This window comes from Pristiophorus japonicus, chromosome 1, assembly GCF_044704955.1.
Source record: "Pristiophorus japonicus isolate sPriJap1 chromosome 1, sPriJap1.hap1, whole genome shotgun sequence".
Taxonomy (NCBI): Eukaryota; Metazoa; Chordata; class Chondrichthyes; family Pristiophoridae; genus Pristiophorus; species Pristiophorus japonicus.
This window is the reverse complement of record NC_091977.1, coordinates 298438323-298450564: the sequence shown is the minus strand read 5'-3', so window position 1 is coordinate 298450564 and position 12242 is coordinate 298438323. Positions and strand designations below refer to the sequence as shown.

Sequence of the window (12242 nt, the reverse complement as noted above, 5' to 3'; positions counted from 1 at the left end):
TAAGGTGACTGATGCCAGGTCCCGGATTTCATTTTAAAGGGTGGAAAATGCCTGTGCGTGAATTATTTTAACGTGGGGTGGCCGTTGCAATCCAGCTACCACACGGACTTGACAGAGCCAAGGGCTAGGTCTAATGGCAAGGGGATGCAAGATGTTTGGAGACGAGGCTCTGCTGCACACACACACACAATATATTAGAATAGCATCAACATTTTCCTGCTCTTGTAACTGCATAAATGACACTCGGAAAAGACATGTTGGACTATTGGTTCCACTCACAGAATTGCATATATACTACAACTGCACAATACTAGTAAAGTCCATCTCTGAACTATATAAATACTAACTAAGTACCTGTAAATTAGTAGTACTCCAAATTACTACATGTATCCCATGACAATTTCTATAACTTTTTACTCTGCCAGATTGGGGTTAAAAGATGGGGCGGGCAGGATGGAAACGCAACGGAAGCACAATTTGGTACATTGCACTCAATTATTTCACTGGAGATAAAGATTATAGCACAGTTTAGCTGACAGCCACACCAAAAGCTTAATCCACATTATTTGTAACTTATTGCCCAAAAAGAGAGTTGGGAACCTTTTCATATACATGACTATAGTAGAAATGTCACCATAGTTAAGATGTTAAAGTCCCTCCTCTTGGACTTAATTGAAACACACCCACAAGTTGTTTTCCATCAAATATTCCAGACAAATAGCAAGAGTTGCAATGCAGGTAAAATACTGAACTTCTGTTGTTCCTTTATCAATAAACATTCAAGCTATTGTGTTGAAAATTGTTTGCTTACCCATAAAAATAAAATCAACCATGCTGTATTGTCTTCCTGTTCATTCTTTGCAGACAAAAATGTGATAAATGGAGTACAACAATGCAAATTACAGGAACAAGTCGACTGATTTGAGTGAAAAATTTCATCATTTCTTTCTCCATGTTCACATTCATCCTGGATCATGTAGTAATACAACAACCAAACCTCCTCTTTATTGACAAATGTAAAAATTAGAAAACTGTATCTACCCAATAGGATTTTTATCTTTCCAGTATTAAGTTATATTGCTATACATCGGTTTCCATTCTAAACTTTACAAGAAACGCTGGATAATACCGAACAATACGTACATCATACACCAAGCAGGAAACAGACGATGAACTCATAGAATTCCTTTGGGGGGAGGGGGGGGGGATAATTGGCTTCATTGTCACAGAATTCTAGTTTAGGGAGCAGGTTGTGAGGTTATACAATTTTAAGCCAGTGACATTCAAGCCAGTATCATTTGAAAATGCACAAATTTAATAAAAAGTACCATTTTGTTACTTACCTTCAAATCTGGAATTGCAAACTTGAAGTTGGTAGAGAGATGGTTGTTCCTCGTGGTTGTAGCATTTAATTTGTCCCATGTCTGTTGACATGTTTTTTCCCCAGGAGCAGATATTAACCAAAACTCCGTCATCCTCAGAATAATAAATCACTTGTGAAGTAAATTATCGGTAAGACTGAAATATAAGGCAGACAATAAAACCCAGTTAATGCAATAGTACCTCAATGAATTGCCTTGCATTTCAGTTCTTAGAATTAGCCTTACTTTTGCTTGATCATTTCTGATCACATGCGCAAAGTCAAAAACATATCATAAGGCCAGGATAACATTGTACAGATTGTGTGTCCACACCTGTAGGAATTCAGGTTAAACATGACCCCTGCTCCCTCAAATTAAGGATTCTAAATATGTTTAAGGCTGTACAATCAAAGTGCTAATGAGCAACCTCTAGTGCAAACAGTTCACAAACAGCATACTATAACCACACTGTCCACTGAAAGTTTAAATGAACATGCCATATTGCTGGTATTGGGCGCATTGCTCTACGGTTACGGTTATGGTTAAAACACACTGCAGAAGACAACACCGGCATTTAATACATGCTGTATTTCACTTGGGGAGACTTAATGCCAACACTAACAGACCTGCATTTATATAGTGTCTTTCATGGCCTCAGAACATCCCAAAGGCTTCACAACCCTGAGTTATAATCACTGTTGTAACATTGGGAAATGCTGTAGCCAATTTGTGCACAGCAATGTCCCTACAAATAGCAATGAGATAAATAACCAGATAATCTGTTGTAGTGATATTGGTTAAGGGATAAATGTTGGTCACGACACTGAGAACTACCCTGCTCTTTTTTTTTGAATAGTTCCATGGGACCTTTTACATCCACGAGGGGGCAGACATGGCCGCTGTTCAATGTCTCATCCAAAGGACAACACCTCCAATAATGCAGCACTCTTTCAGTAGTGCACTCACGTGTCAGCCTAGATCATGTGCTCAAGTCCCTGGAGTGGAACTTGAATCTACAATCTTTTAACTCGAGAGGAGAGTGCTACACAGAGCCATGGCTGACAACTGATGAAGGTCCAAATGTTCTATTCATCAGATACAACTAGCAAAACAACAGTGACTGAACGCAATCTTTCAGCTGCAGTCTTCTCCAATCTATATTAAGCTTCCCACTAAACCAAACCCATCAGATGCTGCACCATGATCCAATGAACAAAGAAACAGAAGGTAATACAGGTGCAAGGATTCAAGGCTGCGACCTTGATTAGCGCCTAATAATTTTGAAGAACAAAAATCACATTACAATACAAAGCATACTACATTTATGTTTAAATACAGCATTTAATTCTTCTATTCTGAATAACTAAAAATAACCATGAAACAATCTACAAATTTACTGGTGCCAAATGTTGTACTTCTGTACTATTAAAATTAAAGCTGTATCAAAATTTTATAGACAAGATATAGTCGTGGACGCCCCCTCAAATTAGAAAGAGGAACAGAAAAGTGCTTCAAACAAAGATCCATTGTAAAAACAGGTTTTCACATGGGTTTTACAACCTGCTAACTTGGAGATGCGATAGGAGCAGTTTTCATTGTACTATAATTGCAATGTGACCTTTAAAGATTAACATTCAAAACTGCCATTTTGTTCAAAATTATACTTCTACTGTATTACCATGAGATTGTTTTTAAAGACAATTACCAGTTCATAACTAATTACAGACAGATGTCTTAATCTACATTAAGCTACACAATGATCCCAGATAGCTCCGCTGATAAAGCCAGCATGCAACAAAGCAATACAGGACAAAAGGTCTGGGGTTCAATCACCAGTAAGTGTTGAGTTAGCTGTTAATCAGCTTGACGAGCAACAAGGTGGGTGGGGTGGCTTGACCCATCCACCTCCACGGAGGTGTGTGGGGTTGCTGACCCATCCACCTCCATGGCACGAACCTGGTATTGCAGTACTTCCAGGAACGGTGCTTGGGCTCTAGGCCTTTTGGCTAAGAGCATTAGCGCAGGGTGATCCTTGATGTGTGCAAGGTGACCTCTGGCGTTTGTGATCTGACAAAGAATTGGAAAGATTGGCTACGAAAAAACATTTTTTTTAAAAAACAAGAGCCTTAACATTCAAGTGAGAATGGGCAAAAAATCAGCCAGGATTTCCAAACCTGCTGTAAAGTACACGTGTAGATGTTGGGTAAAGGCAAGACTGGGCTCAGCGCAGCTGTGGTCCGAAGAATTACCATCCAGGTTTATCTGACAAACAGGCATGATAATGTAGGGTTTACCAGCATGGAATCATGGCTCAGTTAGAATCAATTCCTTCACAAAGAATGCATAGAAAATAAGAGGAGAAAGGTAAAAGCATTATAACCACATACTATTCCCAATTGTGATGTAGGTCAGGTAATCCAGCCTGAGAAACAGCGAATAAGTACCTGGTGACTACATACACTTCTCCCTCTCCTTATGGGAAAGCATAAGAACATAAGAATTAGGAGCAGGAGTAGGACCTACGGACCTTTGAGCCTGCTCTCCCATTCAATAAGATCATGGCTGATCATCGACCTCAACTCCACTTTCCCGCCCGATCTCCATATCCCTTGATTTCCCCTAGACTCCAAACATCTATCTATGTCAGCCTTGAATATATTCAGAGATTCAGCATCCACAGCCCTCTGGGGCAGAGAATGCCAAAGATTCACAAGTCTGAGTGAAGAAATTCCTCCTCATCTCGGTCTTAAATGGCCGACCCCTTATCCTGAGAATGTGCCCCCTAGTTCTGGACACTCCAGCCAGGGGAAACAACCTCTCAGCATCTATCCTGTCAATCTCCTTCAGGACCTTGTATATTTCAATGAGATCACCTCTCATTCTTCTAAACTCGAGAGTATAGGCCCATTCTACACAATCTCTCATCATAAGACAGCCCTCTCACCCCAGGAATCAATCTTGTGAACCTACGTTGTACTGCTTTTGTTTATATGTAAACCTGTAAATTTCTTGTTTAACCACCAGAGGGCTCATCCCCTGGAGTCCCAAGGGATCCCACAATCCCTTGGGAGCACCTGTACATAAGGAGGCCTCACAGGCTCTCTGGAGACCTGAATAAAGGACTACGGTCACACGTTACTTTCAAGCTCACAGTATCTGGTCAGATTCTTTAAGATGTAACAGCTTCCATGGTAAGTATATGCTTCCTCAAATGAGACCAAATCTGTACACAGTACTCCAGGTGTGGTCTCACCAAGAGCCTGTACAATTGTAGCAAGACTTGTTTATTCTGATACTCCAACCCCCTTGCAATAAAGGATAACATGCCATTTGCTTTCCTTATTGCTTGCTAGCTTTCTGTGTTTGTTGCACAAGGACACCCCGAAAGATTAGATCAGATATTCTAGATATTCATGAACTTGGATTGGGAAACTTGTGTGCATAATTAATTACAGAAATTAATCACAGTAGGATCAAATGGAAAGAAAATAAGTCAGGGACAACTTCAAATGAGAAATTCACACGTCATGTGTATGTTACACAATAAGACAATACTTTGAAATCTCTGAACTTTCACTTCTTCGAACACACCCAAGCCTGCCGGCAACTTGCTGACCATCATTCTGCCAAAGCCCTGTACTAGTTTTGTTTCCCTTTTTCCCTCTTCCTCACAGGACATGAGCAAATTTTGTATATAAATGTATCTTGTCCCTCATGTTTGCATGTATTAGTCTAGTTTTCTTAATTTCAACTTGTTTAATTCGAATTAACTTCATTCAAATTTAAAATCATGAAAAACATCCAGCATGCCTGTGAAGAAAACAAAGCTGCTGATTAGGAATTCCAATGGTTTCCAGGTGCTGTTATTCTGCCTATTACTTACAAAAACAAAAAAGGTGTAGATGACTGCTGTTTTTTTGATGAAATTGCATCACTTTGGCCAAAGCCAGGCATTGAGAGGCAGAAATGTCACCTTAATAGTTGACAACTGTGAGGCTCACATGAAGTACTTGCACCTAAAAACAAAATACATTGGCAAATGCTTTCGGCACTGTAAAATCATGGAACCTGCTCCATCTCACATGCATCAACAGGCAAACCTGACCTCTTAAGGGCATGGGTTATTTGTAATGACTGCCAGCTGATATGGGGTTTGGATCCATTGTTGGTGTTAAGTATGTCCAGGCGTCTGGATTGCTAGCCAACACAAACTGGATGCTGCACAGGAAGAAGCTGTACCAGTGGGAGAGAGGGTGCAGAAACGCCCAAGCAGGTGGGATCCAGCAGGAAGATGGACAGTGAAAGGAGTCCCCATCTCAACATGGCACGTCCACTTCTGTACAATTCAATTGTGAACAAAATGGCTGACAACTAAGCCCGATATCCCAATGGAACTTTTTGTAGTGCTAAATATTTCGTAGAAGAATATGCTGATAGCTGGAAGCCAACTACAATCACAGTATTGTGTGAAAAGACTGAACTTTGCATTGCAGAGCTTGTAGAATGCTCAAGTTCAATCACGTGCATTTCAGTACAGGTATTTTTTTTTAAATCATGTGTTCTGAAGTGTTTTGCTGTGCCGTTATCAGAATTGGTTAATTTAAATTCTTTTGAACAAAAACTTTGATTTGGCAGTCTCAACCGTACTCCAAGTACAACAGGCAGGTGACCTGCTCCAAGACCTCTGTTGATGCCTTTTATGAAAACGCACCTGGTGTAAATGACTTGCCCACCACCCCAACCATAATAAGTACAACTAGGATTTGTTAAAGTAACAGTTTTTTGAAAAGATGTCTAATTGTATCAAGGGAATATAGCAGATGGAGTGTATATGGCTTTTCAGAAGGCATTCAATAAGGTGGCTCACAAGAAGCTTTTCAGAAAATTTAGCATATGGTACACACGAAAACGTAGCAGCACAGATAGAAAGTTGACAGGCCGTCAGCAGAGTTAAGGTAGATGGCAGATAGTAAGAGTTAGGGTCCAGGGCCCCAAACACAACACAATTCAGGTGAAACAGCAATTTACTTGTACTTTTTTGCAATTTAGTAGTGTATTCGCTGATCATGATGCAGCCTCCTCTACATTGGGGAGACCAAACACAGATTGGGTGATCACTTTGCGGAATACCTTTGTTCAGTCCGCAAGCGTGACCGAGCTTCCGGTCGCCTGTTATTTAAATCTCTGCCCCTGACCTCCTGTTCTAATGCAACTCAACAGAAAGTCGAGAAACATTACAGATCATAACCACAGCCCCCATGTTTTTCCCCAGACTGCAGCTGCTGGTAATGATTCTGCTATTGCCAATTACACCTCCTCTAGACCCACTTTGTTTCTTTACTTGTCCCATTACCATTTCCCTTTGTCTTGCACTCATCCTTTTTGTCATTCAATCTGTCCTACTTTCCATTCCATCACAGACCTACCTTTTGTTCTTTGTCCCCTCCTCCCTTTCCCTGCCTCTGCAATTGCTTAAAACCTGTTGCATCTAACTTTTCCAGTTCTGATGAAAGATCATCGACCTGAAATGTTAACTCTGTTTCTCTCTCCACAGATGCTGAATATTTCCAGCTTTTTCTGTTTTTGTTTGATTTCCAGCAGCCACGGTATTTTGTTTTTGTAACAGGGTAGATGGGTATTGCTCAGACTAAAGAAATACAGTAAGTGGTATACCCCAAGTCAGTGCTGCATCCACTTTAGTTCTGTGTATATATAGGTAATTAGTACTTGGCTATAAGGTCCTACACCAGCCTGTCCTCGCCGCACAGCACTGCCCCCCAAACATCAAAGTCCACGGCGTGGCCCTGGACAACATGAACCACTTCCCCCATCTCGGGAGCCTCTTATCAACAAGAGCAGGCAACACCGCCTCCAATGCGCCAGTGCAGCCTTCGGCCGCCTGAGGAAAAGAGTGTTTGAAGATCAGTCCCTCAAAACTGTCATCAAGCTCACGGTCTACAGGGCCGTACTAATACCCACTCTCCTGTATGGCTCAGAGACGTGGACCATGTACAGTAGACACCAAGTCGCTGGAGAAATACCACCGGCGATGTCTCCGCAAGATCCTGCAAATCCCCTGGGAGGACAGACGCACAAACATTAGCGTCCTCGTCCAGGCCAACATCCCCAGCATTGAAGCACTGGCCACACTTGATCAGCTCCGCTGAGCAGGCCACATAGTTTGCATGCCAGACACGAGACTCCCAAAGCAAGCGCTCTACTCGGAACTCGTCCACGGCAAACGAGCCAAAAGTGGGCAGAGGAACCGTTACAAGGACACCCTCAAAGCCTCCCTGATAAAGTGCAACATCCCCACTGAAACCTGAGAGTCCTTGGCCATAGACTGCCCTAAGTGGAGGAAGTGCATTCGGGAGGGTGCTGAGCTCCTCGAGTATCGTCGCCGAGAGCATGCAGAAATCAAGCGCAGGCAGCGGAAGGAGCATGGGGCAAACCAGGCTCCCTACCCACCCTTTCCCTCAACGACGATCTGTCCCACCTGTGACAGAAATTGTGGTTCTCGTATTGGACTGTTCAGCCACCTAAGAACTCATGCTAAGAGTGGAAGCAAGTCTTCCTCGATCCCGATGGACTGCCTATGATGATAGGGAACAAGATTTGTTGACAGCACACAAGTAGGGGATTTGACAAGCAGTATAAAGAACTTCATTATCAGGTTAGCAGAATGGCCCCATAGGTGGCAGATGCAAGTTAATGTGGATAAATGAGGTAATATAATTTGGGAAGAAAAATGCTGAGTGGGAGTATACACTAAATTGAAAGGTGCTGACAAGAACATACAGGAGCAGGAGGCGGCCACCTGGCCCCTTGAACCTGCTCCGCCATTTAATATCATGACTGATCTGATCATGGACTCAGCTCCACTTCCCTACCTGCTCCCCATAACCCTTCACTCCCTTATCGCTCAAAAATCGTCTATCTCTGCCTTAAATATATTCAATGACCCAGCCTCCACGGCTCTCTAGCCTAATTACCATTATGTTCATTAAAAAATAGTTTTACAACTTTAATTTTAGGACAGAGAATTCCACAGATTTACAGCCTTAAGAAATTACTCCTCATCTCAGTTCTAAATGGGCAGCCCCTTATTCTGAGACTAGTTCTTGTTTCCCTTGAGTGGAAATACCCTTTCGGCAAATACCTTGTCGAGCCCATATGTTTCAATAAGATCACCTCTCATGCTTCTGAACTCCAATGAGTATAGGCTCAACCTACCTTCATAAGTCAACCCCCTCATCTCTGGAATCAACCTAGTGAACCTTCTCTGAACTGTCTCCGATGCAAGTATATCCTTCCTTAAATACAGAGACCAAAGCTGTACAGTTGGATCAGGACTTCTCTGCTTTATTACTCCATCCCCCTTGCAATAAAGGCCAACATTCCATTTGCCTTCCTAATTACTTGCTGTACCTTCATATTAACTTTTTGTGTTTCATGCACAAGGACCCCCGGGTCCCTCTGTACTGCAACGCTTTGCAATTTTTCTTCATCATCAGAGGTAGTCCCTCGAAGTGAGTTCTCAGGTGACTGTACAGTCCAATATGGGAATTACAGTCTTTGTCACAGGTGGGACAGACAGTCATTGAAGGAAAGGACGGGTGGAGAGTCTGGTTTGCCTTCTGCTGCCTGCGTGCTCTCGGCGACGAGATTCGGTGCTCAGCACCCTCCCGGATGCTCTTCCGCCACTTCGGGCAGACTTTGGCTTAGGATTCCCAGGTGTCGGTGGGGATGTTGCATTTCATCAAGGAGGCTTTGAGGATCTTCTTGAAATATTTCCTCTGCCCACCTGGGGATCACCTGCCATGTAGGAGTTCTGAGTAGAGTGCTTGCTTTGGGAGTCTTGTGTCGGGCATGCGGACAATGTGGCCCGCTCAACGGAGCTGGTTGAGTATGGTCAGTGCTTCAATGCTGGCCTGATCGAGAACGCACACACGTTGGTGCATCTATCCTCCCAGGGGATTTGCAGGATCTTGCGGAGACATCGTTGGTGGTATTTCTCCAGCGATTTGTGGTGTCAACTGTACATGGTCCATGTCTAAATTTTTCTCCATTTAAATAATTTGCTTTTTTTCTGCCAAATGTGTGGGAACAGAGACACTCAGGGATTCAAATACATAATTCCCTAAAAGTGCAAGTGCAGATAAATGAAGCCTTAAAAGGCCAACAGCATTTTTGGTTTTATAAATAGGGGCATAGAATATATAGTGATGATAAATTTGAACAAAACATTGCTTAGGCCACAGTTAAGAGCAGTGTGCGCAATTTTGGGCCCTCCATTACAGAAAAGACATTAAAGCAATAAAGAATATACAGTATAGACCCAAGGATGATGACAGGAATGGGAAAGAAGTTATGAGACACTAAATATACTGGGCCTATTCAATTGGGGCATAGAAGGCTAAAGGAAAATGTTAAAATGATGGGTCTTAACAGTCTTTTCCAATTCAGCCCGTTTCCTCTGCTTGAGGAGTCAGACAGGGGTCATCAATTTAAAACTCAGATGGAAAGGGGGTTAGGAGAAATTTCTTCACATAGCAGGTTGTTGCAGCATGGAATACTTGGCCTTGGGATATTAATGGGACATCATTGCTTTTAAGGGAAACATTGATACCTTTTAATCACAAGTGTGACAGGGTTATGGGAAATTGCAGCATCACTACATTGATCAGTAGTGATCACTGTCCACTAAAACAGCCTTAATAATGGACTGACATATAAAATAATCCATTATTAATCTGGTAATGAATCTAGTAACAAGTACCATCAACTTCATTCCTGTATACTTCAAAAATACCAAATCAATGGTCAGTGTTAGAATCTGCAACGGGTGGGAAACAAGTTTTGTTTGAACTGAAGTAGTTAAGTTTACGAACAGTTAGCCAGTTGTTGAGAAAATGTTACATTTGGCACAAGCTTTTGGACCAGATATTTATACATAAACAATGAGTACCAGTTTGGTGATTTGACTCACCTTACTGGCATCCTGTGTTTTGGGCACACACTTGCTGCAAAGTCCTGTGCTTTACAACACAAGCTAGCTCTCTCATTCTGATTAAAGCAACAAAAAACGAACTTTTTCTGAATCACAGTCAAGGTTAAGGATTTTACTGATGGTTTTACATCTGAAAAAGCAGCATCAACACTGGTATAATACTAAATAGGAAGATGGCAGTATGTTCGCATAAAGTACATGAATACCACACAGCAAGTCCCTAATAAGATCAATACATGATTAACACCTTGAGTTTCATGAATAAGCAAAGTTCTGTCTAGTTAATTTCCTGGCAATATTTGCTTTGCACGTCACTCGGGCACATTTGTATGGGACACCAGCACTCATCATGTGACGACAAAAATCCTTATTTAAAAAAAATAGCTCCCAGTAAATTTGTCAGTACTGCACCGCCAGCTCAGTGTGTGCATGCACACGCGCACTGCGGCTTCAACAAACCTTGACGTTACAGCTTTAGCAGAACAGAGCAGACACGATTATTGTTTTTAAAATAAACCACCCAACACTCGCGACAGCAGCAAAACCTTTTCCCAGCTGAGGGGGAAGTGGACTATTTCAGCCATTGCACAACTGATCCTCACATTTCCCCAAACCTTGCAGATGGAGAGGAGGGGGAGGACCAAAGAAGCGGGGACATTTGCACAGGCAAGACCCTGAACACACCGCCGGGGGCTCCAAAGGCAGCCCGACGCTGCCGGGCCGCTCCACACAACGCCCATCTTCCGAGCCTGTGGAAAACATTTACTGGAGTTGGGGTGAGGGTCGCTCTCCAGCGGGGCAGGGGGGCCTGGCTCCTCCATCATCCTCTCTCCCACATATTTAACCGACAACGGCCATGACAACACAAGGCAGCCGGCACCTTTCAAATCGTCTACATCCGTAACTGGGTGAGGGGTGGGGGGCAGAATGGGCGCAACGTACCGATTTGACAAGGGGGAGGCAGCGTTGCGTAGCTCCTGGTTGCCGGGGCTCCTATAGTTGCTCTCCTCTCCCTCTCACATCGCGCGAGTGGCCGAGCCCCGCTCAGTCAGCTGAGCCACCCGCGCCTGCGCATTCCCACCCCTCCGGGCTTCCGCTTCTACCGGCAGTGCGCATGCGCCAGCTGACGCAAACCCGACGCAGCGTCTCGCTTTGCCCCAATCACGTGACGCAGCGGTGACAATCGCTGGTTGCCCAGCTGTGTGTTACTCTGAAAACGTTGCACACGTTTAAAAAAAATGATTTTTTTGTTGTTGTTGTGATGTGTCCCTCTTTGCCGAGTCGGAATGTCACTCCTGATTTTTTTTCGCGCGTCCCCCCCTCTCCCCAACCTTTTTAAAGGGGCACAGCTATAATGAAACTAGAACTTTCAACAAAAATTTTAAAGGAAACTTGAACAAATTAAATCAAAGTTCTGTTTTCTGGGGGTGTCGAAAGCATCCCAGTCACTCCGGTGCCCACCGGTTGCGGAAGTCCTCAAGCATGCACCATCTCCAGGGACGCACGGGCGTCGACGTAGCCGCAGAAGAGAGGCAGGCAGGCAGTCTCCCCCCCTCCCCCGGCTGCCAGAATTTGTTAATGCTAACCTTGATGAGACCCAGGAGCAGTCCTACGAGGAGGTCTTCTGACTTGCCCGCTCCCCCACCCCACCAAAGAATGCCACTTCTGAAGTTTGGCCACTATTGACAGAAGCTGTCAAAAGTTGGGTTAAGTGTTTAGAAAAAAGAAAAAAGACTTGCATTTATATAGCGCCTTCCATGACCACAGGCATCTCAAAGCGCTTTACAGCCAATTAAGTACTTTTGGAGTGTAGTCACTGTTTGAATGTGAGAAACATGGCAGCCAATTTGCACACATCAAACTCCTACAAA

The 12242-nt window shown here is 43.3% G+C and overlaps 1 protein-coding gene across 1 annotated transcript in view; it reads right to left on the bottom strand.

Moving 5' to 3' along the window:
• Nucleotides 1-11457, bottom strand: part of atp6v1c1a (ATPase H+ transporting V1 subunit C1a) — a 94317-nt gene extending 82860 nt beyond the window's left edge. Inside the window, 2 exon segments of the mRNA XM_070888506.1 lie at nucleotides 1344-1518; nucleotides 11314-11457. Of these exon segments, the coding sequence (XP_070744607.1) occupies nucleotides 1344-1475 (132 nt within the window). The 5' untranslated portion in view covers nucleotides 1476-1518; nucleotides 11314-11457.
• Nucleotides 11458-12242: the final 785 nt, after the last annotated feature.